This window comes from Cyprinodon tularosa, unplaced genomic scaffold (assembly GCF_016077235.1).
Source record: "Cyprinodon tularosa strain WSP-4 unplaced genomic scaffold, ASM1607723v1 ctg721, whole genome shotgun sequence".
Lineage (NCBI taxonomy): Eukaryota > Metazoa > Chordata > Actinopteri > Cyprinodontiformes > Cyprinodontidae > Cyprinodon > Cyprinodon tularosa.
The window spans coordinates 163,498-185,658 of NW_024039476.1; the positions used below are offsets into that span (position 1 = coordinate 163,498).

At 36.4% G+C, this 22,161-nt stretch overlaps 1 protein-coding gene across 28 annotated transcripts in view; it reads right to left on the reverse strand.

Moving 5' to 3' along the window:
• The window catches only part of cacna1aa (calcium channel, voltage-dependent, P/Q type, alpha 1A subunit, a), a 110,657-nt gene that overhangs the window by 11,354 nt on the left and 77,142 nt on the right, over window positions 1-22,161 (reverse strand). For 9 of the 28 annotated variants that reach the window (XM_038269128.1, XM_038269148.1, XM_038269147.1 and 6 more), the window contains 12 exons: window positions 22,045-22,047; window positions 20,674-20,790; window positions 19,592-19,657; window positions 19,287-19,384; window positions 19,022-19,172; window positions 18,189-18,316; window positions 16,902-16,998; window positions 10,561-10,666; window positions 8,377-8,484; window positions 4,076-4,179; window positions 2,252-2,367; window positions 2,021-2,153 (listed from right to left, as the gene is read on the reverse strand). In XM_038269128.1, the coding sequence (XP_038125056.1) occupies window positions 2,021-2,153; window positions 2,252-2,367; window positions 4,076-4,179; window positions 8,377-8,484; window positions 10,561-10,666; window positions 16,902-16,998; window positions 18,189-18,316; window positions 19,022-19,172; window positions 19,287-19,384; window positions 19,592-19,657; window positions 20,674-20,790; window positions 22,045-22,047 (1,227 nt within the window). Of the gene's footprint in view, window positions 1-2,020; window positions 2,154-2,251; window positions 2,368-4,075; window positions 4,180-8,376; window positions 8,485-10,560; window positions 10,667-15,054; window positions 15,152-16,901; window positions 16,999-18,188; window positions 18,317-19,021; window positions 19,173-19,286; window positions 19,385-19,591; window positions 19,658-20,673; window positions 20,791-22,044; window positions 22,048-22,161 lie in introns of all 28 variants that reach the window. The other 19 variants (XM_038269153.1, XM_038269152.1, XM_038269154.1 and 16 more) reach the window with 9 other exon arrangements.

The window sequence follows — 22,161 nt, forward strand, 5'->3', positions numbered from 1 at the left end:
GCTCTATCATTTTTATATAGTTTTTACTACTTTTTAGTGCATTTAGTGGTGTTTTTATTTTTGCATTTGTGCACAACTTTGGTCCTATTGTTTATAAATAAAGCTGGATTGGATTGGGTTACAAATGAGTGGGACCTGCATTGCTCTTAAACACTATACGTAATTCCTTTTCATCCTAGTCTGGAGGTTTGGCTCCAAAGGTTGGATAACTGCACGCAGTTGGGCATTCAAACAGCACAAAGCTTTTTTTGTTTGTAAATTTTAATTGCTGCCTAAACCTAAAGCCTATTAAAGATTTAAGGAAAGGGAACAAATGGTTATAAAGTCGACAAATTATGCCATCACAGTGTTTTTTTTTTTTATGGTTAAAAAACAATATGTGTTTAAATTCTAAGTTTCTGTGAAAATGACAGTGAACCAGCCACCATAGCAGGTATAACTTTGTTCTTTTAACTTTGCTTGTAGAACTGCTCTAATCTCTTCAGCATAGATTGAACAATGTGACAGAAACCATGCTTATAGATTTTGGTCAGACCTGATGGGTTTCCAACATGCAGTTTTTGCTAGCAGCACATACTTGATGTGAGAAATATTTCCAAAGGCACCTAATCAGTTAAAGGCAATTTGTTTGTCATTATGACTTGAACCTGGGTCAAATCTCCCACAAGTTAAAGACTTTAACCACTTCACTTATTTTCATCTTCAGCAAACAAACTTAGTATAATTTAAATGTTATAATGTAAATGTTATACTTAGTATAGTATACATGCTCTGTTCTGCAGGGAAATTTCATCAAAAAATTTTGCACACTCTGGTACAACAGGGATAGATGAAGTCAATCACAGTACAAAGGTAAGCTTTGATGCTTAAAGCCATGCTCTGTTAGAAATAAGGAACCCAAGTTTATCAGGAAAATATTCTGTGTCCTATCGCATCACCACTAATAGCCTGAAGTGCTACCAGAAGGCAGGTTAAAGCCATGCTTTCATCCTCTATTTAAAATCCTCATCCTACTGACTGAATATCCCAATTGCAATAAAGGCTTATTGGATGAGGCAGGATCAGATCGTTATTTACAGTCTGCTATTGTCAAAGTTGGTTAAATTGGTATATATTGTGGCCCAACGTCCCTATGAGCTGCATTAGTACCATTGACAAACGTTTTCTGCTGTTGTAGCTCATCTACTTCCAAATTCAACATTGCAGAAACTTCTTCAGGCCAGTTCATCTTGCATCAGGAACCCTGAATTCGGGTCAGGTAGATCCTCTTTCTTCCTATTTCCAACATTTGGTCAATACCATGTCTAAATGTGAAAAAGTACTGTTTCTGGGGTGCAGAGAGAAAACTGAACAGGCATACCTAAAAAAATGACTGGTGAGAGCATGTACAGTAGCAGCCATTCAAAATGGCCCTTCCCAGTGAAACTTCAGCTGGATGGCAGCCCACTTCCATGGGCTGCAAAATCCCCTCCAACTTCCAGCCACTGGAGTGACCCCCTCTTTCTCCTGGATGTGCATATTTTTCTACTCTGACTCAACCCTTTCACTGAAATACAGGGTCTGACCAGGAGACAACGCTTCTCTTTAGATCTTAATGTCCACAAATCATGACAGAAAGCATATTTTAGTACAAAGACTGATTTAAAAAAAAGGAATTATAGGGGACCAGCCAAGGAGCAGCCCATGGCCCATTGATGGTAATGGGGAAATTTGAATGGCTGCTACTGTATAGAGTTAAACCTGTGTGGGGTGGAATGAAAATCACAACAAATTCAAACTCATGAACCTTATTCTTGCTTTTACAATTCTATGAAGTTGTATTGTGCCTCTTTCCAACCTAAGAAACACTGATTAAATGCCATTTTGAAATCCAAAAGTTATCATGTCATTTGTGTCAATGGCAACTTCATACATAGATCATATATAGGAGCATAAATAATGGAGCAAAAAAATTACACATGATGAGATGTTTTCACTGTGTAGTGTTGTGAAGTGTATTGAAAGTTTTTGAACCGTCTACCTGTGAGTTGGTCATGCTTCCCAGCCCATCCTCAGAATGCCCTTCAGGACTCCAGCTGCCAACCTTCTGTGACATCTCCTTGGCCCGAGCCGTCACCCAAGACTGGCTCTCTGGGATCCCGCCCTCTACTGGCCTGAAACACACAGAAACATGTCTTCTTGCTTAAAATCTCCTAAAAAAAAAAAAAAAAAACTGTGAAAAGTCTAAATTGTCCTTCAATAACAAACTTACAAGCTGTTGCCAGGATCTGTTGTCTCAGGCGGCGGCAAGGCATTGTTAAATTCTGGACCCCCATCCTGGGAGGGGGTTGGTGGCTCCACGCGCTGAAACAGTAATGGCGTTCGGTTCTGTTTGAGATATACAACATGGCCATTGCCAGCTATCAGGCAGACTGACAGGGAAATGCAGGGAAAAGGAGCAGAGCAGGAACAAACAGGAGCCAGTTGCCTTAAGCAAGGCCAGGCAAAGAAAACCATGGGATCAAACTAAAAGGAGTAAGTCTGGGAAAAGTGATACCCCACATCTAGTCAAAAGAGAGGAGAAAATGTTTAAGAAGGTAAGCAACAGAGGGCTCTTTAAAGGTCTATATGTAGGATGAAATCAAAATGACTAAAAATAATCAGGGACCAACAAGAGACTAGCTAGTTCTGTTTGTCTGTTTCCATTTCTGGATTGACCAGTCTCTCGCACATGCTTTTAAATTTTCTCTGCTCCGATAAATGCTTTTGGAACCGATCATAGCTAAAGCCACACTGACCTTTAATACGGTAGCTATCTATGTCAACCAAAACATTGAAATCTATCACCTTTAAAGATGAGCCAAGTGAATGCCATAAATCACATTTTGTCACTTGCTATACTACTAGTTATACATTACTATAACACCAATTGATATAATTTCTAATTTTGTTAAAAAGTTTAGTAGATAAATATGCATATTTAAGGAAAAAAAATCAGATACCACAGACAGCTGTGATTGGAAGGGTCCCACAGTTCCAGTAAGACATGTTTTTTCTACAAATTGTTTTCATAGAAATACAAATTTTGCTTTTTATCTTACTCTAAGTTTTACACTGAGCTTTGATATTAAAGAATGTTTCTTTAGTCAATCAATGAGTAATCGGGAGGAGAGCTAGTGCTGCTGACCTTATGATAAATGCGTCTGCAAGCCACAAATCAATATTAAAGTGTAACAACCACATGAGCTTGAGACATTTGATAGTGTGTGATGATAATGTCCAACGTTGGTGATAAGTCAAAATAATACATAAAATTAAATGTGTGAATGTGGGGCAGTGGATGTGGCAACAGTCAAAGGAACGAATGAGGGAAAACAGAAACCTGATGGTCATATTAACACGTGCATTTAACATCTGAAGCAGGCAAAGATTGCAAACACACTTCTGTCGAGAGGAAAAACGATGCTCAGAAAAGATGTCATCTAATGTTTCCAAACATTTTCATGTAAAAATAAATAAAATTATAATATGTAATGTATATATGTATATATAAAAAAAAAAAAACCCTCATATAGAGAGTGGTCCCTCAAATTCTTTGTCAGGGGCTGGGTTTACGGGTAAGGGAAGAGCGTTTTTTTTTTTGCAGTGCAAACAGTCCAAGATTACAAGCTCAGGTGTCCGAATGTTAGCAGATGCAGTATTTTTGCAGGCAGTCAGTATAGGAAAGATACCTTTGATTATTCAGGTATGGGCTGTGACAACACTGTAGGCTAAAGAAAAATGCAACCTCTATGTCACATTATAGGCTTTGACTTATATGAGACCTTCCATTTTAAAGGACTTTGGCCACAAGATGGTAGCAATGTGTTTGGAGAAAGTTTTCCCCACTGTGGGAGGCAGCATTTGATCACTAACTCCTTCCTGTAGCTTATAAATCAACTGAACAGAAAGTTCTGATGGGGCCAGAAGCTGTCACAGCCCACATTTGTAGAAATGAGTCTACACACCTGTAGTCTTTATGTCAGCGAGTCAGTCTGCCTTTTAATTCAGGGACTCAGATGCAGGCAGGGGATTACTTTACTAGAGACTGCAGTACCTGTTCATCACGAAGAGCCTGGGATCGTTTGATCTTGCTCTGCCGATAGTACTCCATGATCATCATTGCCGCATAGATTTTCCCCACCGTCAGGTCTGTCGCTGCTGAGAGAATGACAAGTTACCCTGCAGGATTAGACACTCTGGTATGGACCCTGAGCATGGAAGATGGTAAAGAAGAGCTAGGCATGCACGCGAAGTGCAACCTCTGCTTTACCACACAGAAACATACACAAATGGAGCAATAAGTCTTTTCACTGACAGATGGATAAAAAATTGTAAAATGTTTCCTGAAATCGAAGGGCTCTCAAAAGTGTTAAAATTCCAGGTTTTTGTGAAGCAAAAATGTAATTATTAAATTAATAAGCCTTTTTTTGTCAGGGGAAGAAAACAATAAAAAAAACAAAGGAGAAAAAAATTCAAATAAGAAGCTAATAAAAATAGGAAATAACTTAGTTGCTCAAACTATTGCCTTTACAGTGCAGTAATTTTGGTTCTGACATACTTATGCAACGATGTTTTTCTTCTTTTTTTTTACGTTTTAGCTTTTCTGTCAATTTGCACAGGAGGTTGTAGCACATTAAATTTTCTAAAAAATCTAAAATGACCCATCTTTCTTTTTTAGCATCACAAAAACCCTCCATTTTAACTGTAGTGTGCACTTTTTATATCCACTGTAAGTTGTGCTTGTTTTTTTTTTTTTTTTTTTTAATAAAATGCCATGCAGTTCCTATTAAATTGTCAGTGTGAATGCATTATTCTATCATTTCTACAAGTACTTGAGAGCAAAAATTCATGCACTTCAATAGCATTTCTCAACCGTTTAAACCACAAGCTGTTTTAGAAATTGATTTACCCTGGGGGTGCTGCCATTATCATTAAAATAAAGAAACATTTTCAAATCAAAGTCTTTGCACATGCATGCAGTACAAGCATTTTTCCAGTTCATCTTGGGCATTAAACTCATCCAAGTATTTTCTTAAACTTAAAAATTTCGCTCGCTGATGTCACTTTTTTTTAATAATGTCCACATATTACGGTTGCACCCGGATGAACCTCTCAGGAACAGGTGCAGCGAACAATAACCAAAACAATGTAAGGTTCGAAACGATTTTTCAACCAATTTGAAATGAAATTTCAACATTAGAGTATATCAAAAATAATTATCTGAACCAACAAAGGAAGTACATCTTCAAATGCAGACAACTACTATGTATTCACTTATTTAGGGTTGGCAATACCCATTGTAGTGCTATCATTAGTGTTACAGCTGATGCTAATGTGCTTCTATAAAAAGATACTAAGAAAAACTTTTTTATTCAGCAAGATAATCAGCTTAGAGTTACAGGAGTTGCTCATCTCTCTATTGGGTATATATTCAACTTTTGGTCTGTATTTTTAGTTTATATGGAAGAGAGTATTCTAGTCCTTAATCCCTCTATTTCCTATGGAATTTTCCTAATAAACTGACACATTCTTAAAGACCTGCATTCAATTTGAATAATCAGCTCTTTAGTTAAATAATTTTATCACTGCCAGATGAGCACAGAAGTAACTAAAAAAATGCTGGACACAGAAAGTTTAGAAAAATACTTCAGTAAAGAAGAACTTATGAACATAGATCACCCTGTTTGTCTAATTATACCAATTTTAACTAAAGATGCAGGTATAATACATCGCTTATGCGAATTTCTGGAATGCCACTGACATTGTAAATTGCTATCTAATACTGTAATTTACAATTATCAGCTTTTCAAAGTCAGACTTCTGATCTATTTATAAAATCAAAAGCTAAAAGCTTGATCGTCAAATTTGTGAAAATTTGTGAAAAAAAATGTTTTAAAATTTGTAGTTTGCAAGACCTAATCAGAAATGAAAAACATGGTAACCCTTTGTTTTTCTATTTTAGAGCTGTCCTCTTTCACAAAAGTGGTTATTTTCTCTATCAAAGTGAAGTCTACATGTGTTTATTGGGAGTATCCAGTAAAGTATCCATTACTTTAGCTGTCAAAAGGGGAACAATTTATGCTAAGTGAGAATTTATTTGCACTGTGGCAGTTTTGGTGGGAAAAGTAAGAGAGCCAAGAAGATTTATTGTTGCTAGTTTGGAATGTTTGAAAAAGTCTTCTCCATGTATCTTATTTTCTTAGACATAAACAAACACATTTAGTCTTTATTTCTGACTGCCTGGAGTGAAAAGACATCTATAGAGAGTTTATCTATAGTGTGACACCCTCTGATTTCAGGTGCAGAAAAGGCCACAAAAAGTAGCATAGGGGTATCTTATGTGTAGCTTTGTGTTTCTATGTGTTTTTAATGTTTGTTTCTTTATTATGACTAGGCACTGTGTGTTGATTTCTGTTTGGGGATCACATGGGACCAAGAAGGGGTCAAATATGATGCCTGTTTGAGAAAAGAAATAGAACTGCAACTATAAATGTGAAAACCAAATGTAAAATCATGAACTAGATAGGAAAAGGGAAAAAAAAGGAGAAACTGAAGTTTATTTAAGCTTGAATGAAGATTCAATTAAGTTATTCTATCAAACATTTTTATGTGTTGTAGGTTATCTTTGTCTGGATCAGTTATAGGGTTTTTATCACGGTCACATTCGATTACTTTTAAATTTACCCTTTTAGTTTGAAGCTTTAATGCAGGTTTAACTGAGACCCAAATTGCAAAATACTTCCAAATGTATTGTTTGTACAGTTTTTAACTGGTATAAATACCAAAGTCATTGATTTGACTCTGCTATATATAATAAATGTACTAAAATCATACCAAAGCTACCTTCTGTTTCTTAGCATTGCTGCTGCAGGTAATCTATGAGCTTGCATAACACATTACTAATTCCCAAATTTAAAAATAAAAACTCTCAAAACCTGCAAAGTATGTTTCTGACTTTAACATTTTTTATATATATATACTTTAAATTTTGGGTTCTTTTTTCTTTGTTTTAAATCTGGTGCCCCAGTGCGATAAAAGAGCGGTGGGATCAGATGGCCACTGATCCAACATGTTGGAGAGTATGCCCAAAATGGCTGAAGAGCTGCTCCCAACATGTTGCTTTTCTAAAATATTTCAGAGTTCATACAAACTGTATTTCCATGACTTTTCTGGTGAAATAATTACAGTAATTATAAAAAACAAATCAAATATAACACATTTAACAATAGCAGCAGCTATGAAATGTTGCTTAGCTCACTAAGAAAAGCAGCAGGAAGAGGACTGCAGTCATCTTCCATTGGGAACACATTGGTTTTGACCTTCAATTTGATTCCAATTTTACTTCATTTGTCTGACCTAACGTGTGCATGAGCAACTTTTTACAAAGCTGACATTAGTGAACAATTTGTGTCATTTTGTTTGGTGTAGTCAGTAAAGACATATTTGTTTTATGACCCTTCTAGTTGTGTTACCAGATGCAGACATTTTTTTATAGATTTCTACAGTCACTGTCCTGCTACAGATTAACTTATCATCTCATCCATATCAATGAATACTTCCAATTTTTTCAGGCTCTTAGCAGTATAGTAGAGGGTTTTCCTGAATAAAAAAAAAAAAAAAAAAGCACACCCCTGTACCCGCTCCGGAGAGGGAACGTCTGCAAGAGCATGCAGGAGCCCATTTATCCTTGTGCAAGCTGTTTAAAAGTTGCTGTTTGCATCGCTCATACAAGCTTGCTTTCCAAAAGAAGATTTGCAATTTTTTCACTCTGTCAGACTAACACATCACCAGAGAGATTGACAATTAGGAGGTCCACTTATTTTGATAATCCACCCGGAAAAAGAACATCCTCCACTACACCTTTAATCTTTTAGTTACTTACAGTTACTTTTATTTACCACATTTAGATTATTGTTGTCTTTATTTACCACAGTTTTTATTTACTATATTAAAGAGAAACTTTCATTCAAAGTATAAGTTGCAGCTGACGCTCAAGTTAAAAGTGAAATACTTTACTCATTTTCTGAAGTGATTAAAATGTTTATTCAAACATGCCTTAACTTTTTCAGATCTTAAGATCAAAATTTGACTTTCAGTTTCAATATTTATTTTGCAGCTTGAGATAGTCTTTTTTATTTTTATCAGATCTAAAATAATTTTGACCCTTTCTTGGCCCCATAGATCTGCTAGCTGATTCAGAGGGTGCAGCTGGGACAGAGACAGAAAAAGAGAGAGACTGACTGAGAAAAGCGGACCTCGGGTGGTGTGATGTGAATCTTCGTCGGAGCACTCGGTGCCAGAAGGTGGCTGGACCAAGCCACGGGTCTTTGTTTGCACCAGAACTCTGAGACTTACCCTTGTGTGGCGTGACCAGCAAATCCAGAGTTTTCTGGGAGAGGTTAGGCCATATCGCCATCATCTCTTTCCTCAGCTCCGCGTCCATCTGATGCTTGTCAATGCCACCTAAACATATTCAGGACAAGACCAATGCACGCATGCAAATACAGACAGAAAATGAGGTTTAAAATATTTGACAAAAGAGCACATTATTCATTTAAAGAAAAAAAATATATACATAAAACAGAGAAAACAAAAGACATACAAAGAAGAAGAAAGACAAAAAGAGAAAAGGTGTTTATTAGTAATACAGTAGTTAGAATCAAATGGATTTGTGACTCCATCTTCACTATTTATTACACCATAACAAAGGTGGCAAAACATAAAGGTGTAATGAGATAGCAATACGATTCGTAAAATTAAATGTATAACGTTTGTTATAACAGATGGGATTTAACCTCTACATCTGAAAAATGTTACCTTATACTAAGACCTGTTCTTATGGTTCAATTTGGGGGTTTTTTCTGAGCCAAAACAAGACTACAAAGCTTGGAACTCAACGCTATTTCAGACGTTGGGAAGCTAAACGTCTTCAGACTTAGACAACAAAGTCCAGTGGTTTGTTTTTAACTTCTTTGGAATTCTAAGACTAAAACAGAACCAGTAACAGCGTGACAGAGAACATGGGAACGGTTTACACTGTGAGAATACTGCAGACAACTGTTAGCTTCTAATAACACTGACTTGTTGTTAGATGGCTCAGATCTATTGTTCCCTTTTTTCTAGCTGCCATTCGACCCTCTTTGGTTTACCATCCTGAAAAGCCTCTCTTAGGTTATGGTTTATCAATACCATGGCACAATGGATGAATCAAACCAAGACTAAATTATTCTATACACAGCAAAAATGCCAGTGTTAAAATCTTAGGTGTAGTGTTAATTAAATAGTGTCAGTGTTGTATAACATTAACTTTATACAGCAGTAAAATAACACTGTCATAGTAACTTGTGACATATTTACGTTGTTAGACTGGAGCGTAAACTGTTTTTTGTTTAGTTTAAGCCACACCCTTACGTAACGGCTGCGAATGACATAACCTAATTTTTTGGTCGAATGAGACGCCATCTTCTTTTCCAATGCAGAAATGCCTGCATTTCAAAAACTTGTCAACATCACAGTCAACATAGATGAAGCAATTTTTTTTATCACTAAAGTCAATACAGAGTTTTTTGATGAGCACCTGAGTGCTTTCCAAATAGAAATAGTGGAGGATATGTTTTTTGTGGCCTGTGTTTCGAACGTGATATATTATCAGCCTTATGACAGACAGTTTTCAGTTGATAATGACGAAAAAATGCATATTGTGCTGTTTTATATGAGCTGTGCATTGTTTGAGTTCTTTGAAAGAGAACAGTTTAACAAAAATGTTAAACTTTGAATTTCTGTGCATTGTTTGGAATAGCACTGGAGCATTGCTTAGCGTGCACGACCCATATACTGAGGCCTTAGTCCTTGATGTGGCCGACTCAGGTTTGAATCTGACATGTGGTCCTTTGCTGCATGTCCCTCTCTCTCTCGTACCCCATTTACTGTCAGCCCATTGTATAAAAACCGAGCCACTAGTGCCCTAAAAAGATAAAATGAAATAAACTAAAACATTGGTTTTGGTATGGACACCACACTGGTGTTAATTTTAACCTTATATTCTAACACAAATACTAATGAAATGTCAATACCACACCCAGTAGTGTTGGATAATCAACAATGGCTGGTGTAAATTTAACACAAATTGGATGTCAGTCTATTAACATTTTAATAAATGTTATTTTAATGCTAGCTAGTGTGGACATATATATATATATATATATATATATATATATATATATATATATATATATATATATATATATATATATATATATATATATATATATATATATATATATATACTTTTTTGGTGTTAAAGTTACAATAGTGGGTGTTAAATTACTGTCATTTTTGCTGTACTTGACTGTACAGAGTCTTTAAAATGTTTTTATTGATTGCGATTTTAAATAAATTGTTCTTAAAAAGGAAAACAATATTGCTAAAAAGGCTTTGCATTCTTTGAGACCAAATATTGTTAATCATCTCAACCAATGGGTGAGATTAACCCTTTAAAAAGACAGGGAATTTACGTACCATTTGCAAACCATTACGTACCTTTTGCAATCTTGATATCAAGAGCTGTCCGGATCAGAGCCATGAGAGTGGAATTGAAGTGTACTGTGTTGTCATCGCCCACAGGCAGATCCATACGAAGTAATCTCTGTGAGAAAGGCAATTAAGGTGAGCAATGAGGAAATTGTGAAGTAAGGCAAGTGTTTGTGGAACCTCCAGGTGACATGACCACAAGGTTTGTGGCTAGAAGGGGAGCTGGAAAGGGGGGAGGGCAAGGGTCCTCAGATTGAAGGAGCTTTGCACGGAAGGAACTAACTCTACCTGTAATGGCTTAGATTTAATAGAATTTATTTACATTGAGAAATTTAGCCAAATACAGTTAATTTATAGCATTTCAGAACTATTGATTCAATTAGCTAACACTCATTTGCTTCAAAATGGCCTCTTTAACATGTGAATGCTGATATTTAAAAACCTTCACAGGTTCAGCAAATGAGTATCGAACCAGCAGCATTACAGGCTGAGCAGTACCTAGTGTTGCCTAGAGCTCCCCCTCAAGGTTTGGAGGTTCACAGTAAAAACAACTAAGACCAGTTGATAAACCAATAAACCAGGAAAAAATTAAGGGAAAATTTAGAGAAATAAAACACTATGTGTTTTATTTATTGGTTTGATCTTTTATAGGTCTCGTTGACACCAACTCACTTCACGATGCTCGTGTGTGTTTTGGTGAAAAAAAAAAACAACAACAACAAAAGGACAAAAAAGCCCTTGCATGCATTGCATCATGCCTTTCCCGCGCACATTCCGTTAAAATGCTTCTACATTAATTCACCTATCCCCAAGTCCTTCTTGCACATTCTGTCCCCATGCTGGCATGCCGTGCACACATAAAATGTCTCACAGGAAAAGCAGCTGTGTAGCTGTGCACAGAAATTCACTGTTGGTGACGCTGGAATGAGCTTGAGTTTTTTTTAATATGGTTGTTGGGTTAAGAAACAAGACAACAAGATGTAGCTGTGTTGACACAGATGAGCATTTTGCTGTACTGCTAGTTTTCTGATATATAGTGTTTGAAAATGGGTTTAGGGTTAAGGTTAGGTGAGAGAGAGCAGTGTTTTTTTTTTATTGGGAAGAGGAAAAAGCAGAAATAGCTCACCACCAACGCATGACTTTGGTGCAGAAGTATGTAGCTTTTTAGGTAAAGGTTAACTAAACATATTTAGGGAATATGAAGTGAAACATGAAGTGCCAGAAAATAAATATCAGAACCGAAATGGAAAGTTTAAGAAAGAAATAACAGAGTATGAAAAAAATCTATTTGTGCTAAATAGGTGAATGTAAGAAAGAAGTGAGCAAAAACCAAATTACAAAGAGGAAAGCAATGCAATAAAAAAGAAGCAGGAAAAGAAACAGAAACATGGTTATTCTTAGTTGGCTGTGTCTGTATAAAGCAGTCCTGCCCGAGGGCTCTGGTGTCTCTCCTCCAGATGCAGATGGTCAACAGTGAAAAGCTAGAGAGCTAAACAGTTTATTATTCTGTGAACTAGTTGAAAATCTAAACATGAAGCTTGGATTAAAAGCAAATGTATGGAACTGTTCCAGTAATTATTTTCAAGGGGCAGATAATTGGATTGAACCATGCACAAAATGCATGTTGTTTTGTTAGGCAGTGGTAGTGACACAGAGGGGTTGCAATTTTCCTTTCTATCTGGAAGGACACCTAACATGTTTGCAAACATTTATGCTTTTTTTTCCTCATTACAAACAAAAACATCAAAGCATTGCATTGGGTTTTATGTATCAGAATAGCACAAAGAAGTGCAAATTAAGTTGGAGCATTATTTCTGTTATTTTATTTAAAAAAATGTGGCATGCTTTTTTTCTGTCCCCTTTACTCTGACACATTAGAGCAATTATATTAGACTTTAGTCCACCTGTTCATACTGAGCTTTGAGTATATCATAATATATTATTATATTGTTCAGTTTATTATAGAAAACAAACAGCAACAACAACAAAAAATATTGTAAAAACTGAGAAATTAGCCCATTATAGGACTCAACTCCTGGTTAATGTAGGTGAACTTGGTTGTCCACCTAAAATGACAAGCCATACAGGGATGGCAGATGTCAAAATATCCAAATATAATAACTTTCGGCGAGCGGTGCACTGTACTGGCTGTTATGGTGAATAAGCATTAAGAAAACATCTGTGGAAGACATCCAAGTGTCCCAAGCCATATAGAGACACAGCAAATGGAAGGCAGCGCTGGTCAGATGAGGCCAAAGTTGAATCTTTTAACCCACAAGTAAAACCCAATACAGTGTATGACAGAAACATGCCAATCCAAATATCAAACTCATAGGTGACAGCAGCATGCTGTAGGGATTGTTTTCGTCAGCACTGTCAGGTAAGCTGGACAGAGTGCTGCTCATGACAGAGCAATGCTAAAAAAGAAATACAAAAAAAAAAACTCCAAGTCAGATACTTCAGGGAGTGGGGAGCAATGATGCTAGCTCAATGGCTATATTACAATGGTCTGAAGCAAAGAATACTGTATTTAAAACACAAATGTGTCCAATTAAAGACAAGGCGTAAAGCTAATCTCTGGCAAGACTTCGAATTCAAATTACCTAGGTGTTCTTAATCTAGTCTGACTGAGTTTAAGAAACTAATTGAAAATCTAGAGTTTGCAAGAGTTTGAATTTCCAGATGTTCCGAGCTCACTGATCAATTTCCGATCAATTTGCAGCTGTAACTTTATCTGAAGGGTTGTTGTTTTTTTAAAGTATGGAACCATGTAGACTACATGTATACATACATGCCATAATATTCCAAATTTCATTGGAGGTTTAAGCAAAATCAGGCATCTTACTTTTGCATTATACACTACTTTGTTTTGATCTAAGACACAAAAGCACAACATGATAAAACTGAGGTTTTTGATTGTAATGCCAACAAATGTGAAAAGCTCATGTGGCATCTTCACATTTGCAAAAACAAAAGCATAGCTAAAAAACAAAACAAAAAAAACAGCTAAGCTAATGGACCAAAAGAGATATACTGAGGCTGCATCTGATATAGTAATGAAAACTGAGAGGGACTGGTGTCATAATTAAAAGAGACAAATAAATGAGAAATAGTTCAACAGAGCTTAAAAAGCAAATAGTAGCCAATCACTATTCGTTAGGTTATATATATATATATATATTCAGGGAAATTGCCAAAGCAGACAATAATCTTTGTAAAACCATCGAAATAAAGTAGGCACAGAAATTCCTGATTCCCTTTCAGTATGCAACAGTAAATACAGTAAAATGTCAGCTCTATTTGCCCAAACTCTGTTGATGAAGGAGTGATGATTGGGAATGGAAATGGTCTCCAGTGCCTACAGGCTGTTTGGCTGGCTGCCCCCCCGGGGGCTTACAGTGATCTGCCAGTGATTTCTCATGGGAGCCGATCACGGGAGGAGTTCAGGGAACATATGCTTACATGAATGTAATTACCATTCTGTACGCTTCTATTTTGGAAGTATTTCATGTGTGACTCTTTGTGTCTGTAGTACATGACAAACAGGTGTGTGTGCAGGGGGAAAAATATAAGGTGACAGTGGGTGGGTTATTGGCCATGCAGAAGGCAGGTGAGTGTATGCATGGGGAGGGGAGCAGCGATATTCAGAGATGAAAGGGGGCTGGAAACAGAATAGAACTGCATTGACGACAGAACCAAAGGACAAAGAGGAGATCGGACTTGCAGATAGAAAAGGCTGCTTGGGGGCTTGGAGCTGCTACATGAAGGGTGACAGAAAAAAGAACGGCTTCTGAATGGCAACCAAAGGCTCCCTGAGGGAAACACATCACTGACACAAGCCCTCCTGCTCTCTCTACCATGAGACATAGCAGAAAATAAATATGTGTAGGTTGATGTGACCTAATTCCCTGTGATTCTGTGTATGCAAGGGTGTACGTTTGAGTATCGGCCTCATCCACAGGAGGGAATGGATCAGAGGACGGTAAGTCTGGAGGACCTTCCAAGCCCTGTTGCACATGCATGATGTTAGCGTGTTTCTGTCAGTGACTTTTTCTATAAACAGTTTGGATTTGTTAAAGTGTTGTAAAAAAATATCTCAATATTTGAAAAAAGGTAAAAACAATTACATCGATCATGAGCTATAAAGTCTCTGTGTGTATGTGTTTGTGCACTTGTCCGTCCAGTGCAAACGAGCTGAGAGGGTCCCTCTTTCTCGCACCCTCCTGTGGATACGCCATCCCCCCACCTGAAACCCTTCGAAATGACTCTTCTGCTACCTGCACCCATCAGTTCCACACCACCACACAAAGGCCACAACACCGACCAGCCGACCCCAAGTTTTCCACGAAAAGAAACAGAAACAGAACCAAAGAAACAATGACACTAAACTTTACAGCACGTTGAGCACTTGAATCCCTGGCCCCTCCCTTAATGACCACCCCCGATTCCCCACGAAACCCACAAGAAGGCTTTGATAGAGATGTGGGGGAGGGCCTTTCTGACCTTGTAGGCCACCCGTGCTGGACACCTCTTCCCTAGGCCCAGTGGAGGACTCATGTGTCTCAGCATGTCATACATTTCCCTGCAACTGATCCTGCCACTGCATCATCAGCCACAGCCACCACCCCGTTATCAAAATCAAGAGAAGGAGAGAGAGAGGCAGAAAGTAGATGAAGTTAAAGTATAGGTTTGAAAATAGAATATCAGAAAGATATAAGAGAAAGTGGAAGGAAGTTCACCAAAACAAATAAAAATAGACAGCAGGAGGACAAGTTTTTGACTTAGAGTTTGTTAGAGTGTAGCATTTCTAAGGTTAAATTATTATCTGGTTTATATCTGAAATATGGAAATCAGAAAAATCAAAGAGAAATCATATCAAAGCTAAAGGCTGGAATTTAGATATGTGGCAACAAGGTCAGCCATATAAATATGTGTATTAGTTGCAAAAGGTGTGCATAATTCAAAAGTTTGTTTCCTAATTCTATAAAAACAGGGAATTTTTAAAGAGGAAAAAAAATATCCAGAGATGAATTCCAAAATCCAAAAAGAATACAAATATACACCAATATTTGGGACAAAGAGGAAGTCAAAAATCTAGGTTGTGTTTAGATGACTTTATAGATAGATAGATGATGTTAGAATCCTTACCTTCCTTACAGATGCTCAAACCTTTCAATCAATTCATTTCTTAATGATAACTAAGTTTGTTAAATGCTTTGATTTCATGTTTGCTACAAACTTAGTAAGGCATGAGCCTGCAATTTTGTGATCAGGTGTTTCCAGGATCACTTCTTATTATCTTGTCCATGGCTTGGGTTTAGAATTCATGCATGAAATCCAGGTTCTGTTTAAGTGGTTTTCAGCCTTACATGGAATTACAAAGCAATGCAAACACTTATCTTGTTAAACTTGATGCTGTAATAATACCAGATTTTTTGCATATTGTACTGTTCTTCTATACTTCTAATTTTGAAAAATAATCAAGGCTGTTTCATCAGGTTTTAACATTTTTTTCTTTGGCAAGCTTTGATTTGGAAGTTCTACCAGAGTACAGTATTAATGAGGGGATCCATTTTGTAAGGAAAAGGTAAGAAATGTCATAATATACAAGGCTTTATCAGCAATACTTCAATTCACTCTTTTAAATGTTGCCTTCCATTGCGGTTAATCACTAAACACTAGTATTAAAGAGGCAATAAATGTCTCCATCTTTAACTAAATGCTGATGTCACTCTTCCAAAAAGTCAGCGTTTAATGCAGGGTTTTGGACCAGGTGAATTGGAGCTGTTTTAATACTGATGTGTGTTCAGTATGTTTGTCAGTCTATGTTGTTGTGTGTTTCCAAAGAAAGGCTTACAAAGCTTGACAGAAGGCAACAAGCTGTGTCTACTCTGATCAGAGAGGGGAGGGAGAGGAAGGGGTGTCAATGCAGTTTCTGTTGTTCCCCCAACCCCCAAAAACCAAGAACAATGCAACACTACAGTGGACAACCGTAGCTCGCTACATTAAAGCCATGGCTCCACAGCAAGCAAAAAAAAAAAAAAAAAATCCAAAGATAGTCAAAAAGAAATACAAAAATAATAAATCTAGTTTGGAATAGCAAAACGTCTTAAGGTTTCCAGTTGGAGCATTTCACATGCGTCTCTAGGTGTCTGCATTGTCCTGCACATTCTCTCAGCAGTTCAGAATGCAAGTCAATAAAGGGTGGAAAATAAGTTGAAATGAAAAACAAAACAAAAAAACAAAACATCTAAAAGAACAAAAACAAATCAAAAACAAAAGCAGCATTCAATCCATTCCTGGATGCCGTGGCTAGCAAGTGGTTAGGTTTCATTGAATAAGAGTCAAACCTTGCAGGCCACCCTATGGGGGCATTTCTTGCCTAAGCCAAGAGGCGGGTCGATAACTCGTAATAAACTGTACATGTCCTTATAATGTATGCGCCCGCTGCAAGAAGAATACAGGGCAGTTAAACACGCACACAAACAGGGAAAGGAAAAAAAAAACATCCAGAGAGAAGAGAGGACATTGGGAGCAAGAACGACAAGAACAAGAAAAGACTTTACAGCGTAATAAAAATGATCCTTAAGATAACATTAGTCACAAAAATATCACTAAAGTGCAAAGTATTTTTATATGATTGTTAAGCCTTTTATAAAGCCTCTTGATAATTAGCAGCTGAGTAGCATTGTATTAACAACGTGATTAAAAAAATAGCTAGGAAAGCATGTGCTTGGTAATTGCTTAAAAGCTGCTTGTGATGAGAGCAACCCCTCCCTCCTAAATACATGTTTAGTCTTAGCTGCTAGTTGTTGCTTTCAGCTTTTTTTTGTATACCCTCTACATGTCTGTTAAAAAAAATGTATATATATATATATATTACTCAAACATTTTACACTGAGAGAAAAATATGTAAAAAAAAAACACAGCTATTTAATAAAGAAACATACCAATCTTTTATTTTGATCAAATCTGAGAAAAACTAACAGTAATAAATATACCAAGTCTATTCTCCAATATTTATACCAGTTCAGTTTTGTCTTTTTCTTTCCCAACAGTTGGCAGGAAGGCATAGAGCAACACACAGGATCTGGAATACAGATACCATGAAACTTAGCATGTCTACAGCACATATTTACATTAAAGGGGAGGTTGGTGTGGAGTGTAGACACTGCCACATTAAGTTTTTTGCCAGTATGCAGATTCCAGTAAAGGGAAAAGACTTAGAAACAGGTGAGAGATATATCCTTGGATACATCAAGGTGAAAGGAGGAGGGCAGGAGAGGATCAATTAAGGGCTGCATAGTGTGATAACCAGAGGTCCCATTAGATTATACTTAGATCTGTTACAGCCGAGCTAACCAGCTAAGCTCTTTGATAGTAACATCGTTAATTTGTAAAAATCAGATCTTTTTATTTTTTTTTTTATGATAAAGAATGATCATATAGTTTCTCTGAGATGACCACAGACCCTAGTGAGAAGACCTGTGTGAGGAAAACTGTTAGAACATTAAACAATAATTTAGCAGATCTTAATACCACAGATACTATATATATATACCAAATATTACCGTTTTGCTTTTTTTGTATGTGTGACTGTTAGGAGCTGTAAGTAGCCCATGGTTGTTAGCACTCACCAGGCAGCAGGATCATACTCGGCCCATATCCTTACATACTCATCCAGGTGGTGAGGCCCAAGAATGGATGAATCCCTCGTCAGGTACTCAAAGTTGTCCATAATGACAGCTACAAACAGATTCAGCATCTGCACACATATGCAATTGAAGACATATTAAGAGGAAACAGAACTGAATCATTAAATGGTTGTCTTATGATCAAATTGTCCTGCAAATAAATTTTTTTTCAATGAAGTTCAGTATATATGTGCCTTTATGTCTTAAACTTAAAAATAAATGCAATCAAAAACCACGTTTTGATTGCATTAGCAGTTTATGCGATAGAGTATTATAAAGCACTGCAGATAATTGTGAAATAGGAGAAAAATTACATGTTTTTTTAAGTATTTTTACAAACAAACAAATCAGATAATGTGATCTCTGTTTATATTCAACCCCTCTGAATCATATATTTTTTTCATAATTATAACTTAAAGACCTTTAAGGTCTGCCTGCTTTGCACATGAATATATTCTTTGTTTTTTTTTGTTTTTTTGTGGGGGTAAATGACCCTCGGCAAGATATTTGCAAAGTCAACGACACATTGAAAGCAACAGTTGGTGCAATCTGATGGTTTTCTTTTGCGAGAGATTTGACCAATTTAGATGATAAACTGATCTCAACTGCATTGTTTGATCATTTGGATCAATCGACAGGAATATGTGCATTTGATTTGAAAACTGCCTGTATGATATGATTAAACTAACTTTTGCCTTAAAACAATATGTGTTAAATTGGCACCTTATAAATAAACTGAATTAGATGTAAATGTTAAGTTTAGGTAGGGTGCTTACCAAGAATGAACAGAAGAAGATGAAGGAGACAAAGTAGAGGTAGGCAAACTGGCTGCCACACTCTGGCTCCGTGTTTCCTGACAGGGGGTCACACTCTTTACCCCCAAGACAAGCCAGCATAATCTCATGCCACGCCTCCCCTGTCGCACTCCTTTAAATAAATATAATTCATATAATCTGTTTAAGAATTCTATAAGTTCTTACCAAAAGAAGGAATTTACAAGAACAAAAGTGCAAAAAAAAGTTCAAACATGCAAATAAGCACCTAAAGAGGAGCATCAACGCCTGGACAAAGGTCCTGAAGTTGTTGTGTTCATTGATAGCACTCTCTCCATCTTCTTCAATAGCAATATTCCCAAATAGCTGCCAAACAAAGCCATATCATTAAAACATTAAAGAGGACATCATGTAAACTAAAAAAAAAAAAAACACTAAATGTGGAGACAATGGCTATAACCATATTCCCTTTCAGTGTTTGCATTTAACCATAGTGATTAACACTCTTAATTTGTCTGTACTTTTTCTCACACTGCATCTTTAAAGCACACTTTACTTAAAGTTTCAACCCACCTGCATCCCAATTATGGCGTAGATGAAAAACAGCATGGCAATGAGAAGGCAGACATAAGGCAGTGCCTAAGGAGGAACACATATGACAGGAATTTATAGCATGTAATTAAACCACAACATGCAGACCACAGTCACCTTTTTAGACTTAAAACCCTGGACTACTCGTAATATAATAATTTTTATCTCAAAGTATGTTTAGCATTTAAATCAGTGTGAAGGCCAGAACATTTCACGCCTGAGCCAAAATGTACAGCACATATGCATATTTTTTCCTTATCAAAAACTGACATTTTGGACATCAAGGAGAGATTTCTTGTAATCTATAATTAATAAGTCACATTTTTTAAATGTCTTTAACTGTAGAAAAAAATGATGCTACTTTCTTCTAAATCTGTGTTGTGCATTAAGCTTCAGATGTCACCATCTGTTTCTTGCTTTGTAACTGTGTCAATATCAGATATACAGGTTTTAGCAGAATAGTCTTGTGTTAAGATATTTGTGAGGAAGTTGAATTAAATATTCATGTATTTTCTTATCTGTTATGGTAATGTATTGAACATATGTATGTAATAATTTCAAACAGTTATCAGTTCATAAAAGTACTTATTTCTATGAGACATTTTAATACACACCACTAATATCAGATAAATGAGGTATGCATGGTATAGATCAGAAATCTGCAATATATATAATCTTTATTAGACAAATAGTATTCTGCCTTCAGAAGAATTGCATTTAAGATAAGTAGAGTGTGTTGTGTGCACATCAGAAACAACAATCTAGAAGTTTCATACATGAACTGATTTGGAAACATCAGCTTTATGGATGCTAACTACTGATAATCTAAAGGTGTTGTGTTAATTTTAATGCAACAGTGAGATTCATCATAAGCAGATGTCTAATTAGTAAATACTGGAAATATACCTTTTTAGGGACTGTATGACTTTATAGATAGTCACCTCTTATACACTGATTTTTCAGTACTTATGAAATCTGAGCTGCATGTATTATGAGGTGTTATGTTGTCTCAAGTGAATGCATATGTCCTTAGCATACATTATGTTCTGTAATTGGAAGCAAACCTTAAAAGATTGAACAAAGGTCCAGAGCAGGATACGAATTGTTTCTCCTTGTCTCAGCAGCTTGATGAGACGAGCTGCCCTGAACAGCCTTAGGAAACTTAAGTTGATGAAATTATTCTATAGAACAGCCACATCATGACCAGAGATAAAGATAGATGGGGAGGTTGAAGATAGCAAAGGACAAGGAGAGGGAATAAAAAGAGGCAAAAGATGGACAGAGAAGAGGATTGGGGTTGGAATGAAATAATACAGTAGTTAGTTTAGCTGCAAATTCTGCAAAATATATATATATGCTTAAAAAATGATAACGCAAATAGGAAAACAAAACTAAAAGTGGTTAAGGTTTTGAGTAAATATGGATTAAATAATAAAGAGTCATACAAGTCAAAGCAAACCATACTCAATTTAGCAAGACTCCAACAAGCTATTCATATCCATTAGATCGGGCAAACAGCAATGCAACACAAGGGGAGAAAGAACATTCAAGTCTATAGTTTCATCCAATTAGGAAAAAAGTTACTAGTATTTGTGGTAGAGAGGGTGAACACTTTGAGTGCAGGACTGTCAGGACATTTTCTTTTAAAGACAACCAAATGCACTAATTCTCTAACGGCAAAGATTCAAATTTTGAAGCATGACGAGCAAAAAAACATGCAGATGCAGAAGAAAGCAAAGCAAACAGCAGCACATACATCAGTTTAACAAACTGAAGAAGACAGATAAGACACTGTACTGATGTCACAATCAAAAAAGAGCAACAAAAGTCCAGTTTTAAAGTTCTCACATTTGCACTTTAATAGTTGTTTTTGATTTTGTTACTTTTATTTGATTTTCTCAATTATTAAAAAAACATCTACAGCATGTGTTCTTCCACTGTTTATCACAGATAAGAACAAAAGACTGCTGTTTGAAAATGGGTGCTGAAAGAAAGCTGACAGAAGCACATGCAGGTTACTGTACAGCTTTTGGTGCATCACCATATGTGTTTGTGTGCACTTGTTTTGTGTGTAGTGAAAGTAAAAAGCTGCTGCCAAAGACATGCAAGGGTCATCATGCGTCACTTATTCCCTCTGCCAGGAGCAAAGATTCTGAGTCCCTGTCTTGGCAGATAATAATAAAAAAAAAAAACCTACCAGTACATTTTAGATGTGTGGGTGAATTTGTGAATATTGTATGCTTACATCGCTGAATGTCTAAGGAGTTTTATTGTGTCCTAATCCTTTACAAACTGTACTTAAGTTCTCAGTAAAGGATACACAGTGAGTGCTGTGAGTGAGCAAACCACAGCATGCACAGTTCACAAACATAAAACTGGTTAGGATGCAGTTAAAACACATGCAGCAAAATAAGATCTCCAAAAAAATTACAAACCATCTACATGTAGATGTTGCAGACATATGGTTTATAGCAGCACATTTTGGGGATTTTTTTTGATTGATTCGAAGAACAACCAGACAGATTGACCAAGCCGGTTGTCATAGGTGGAAC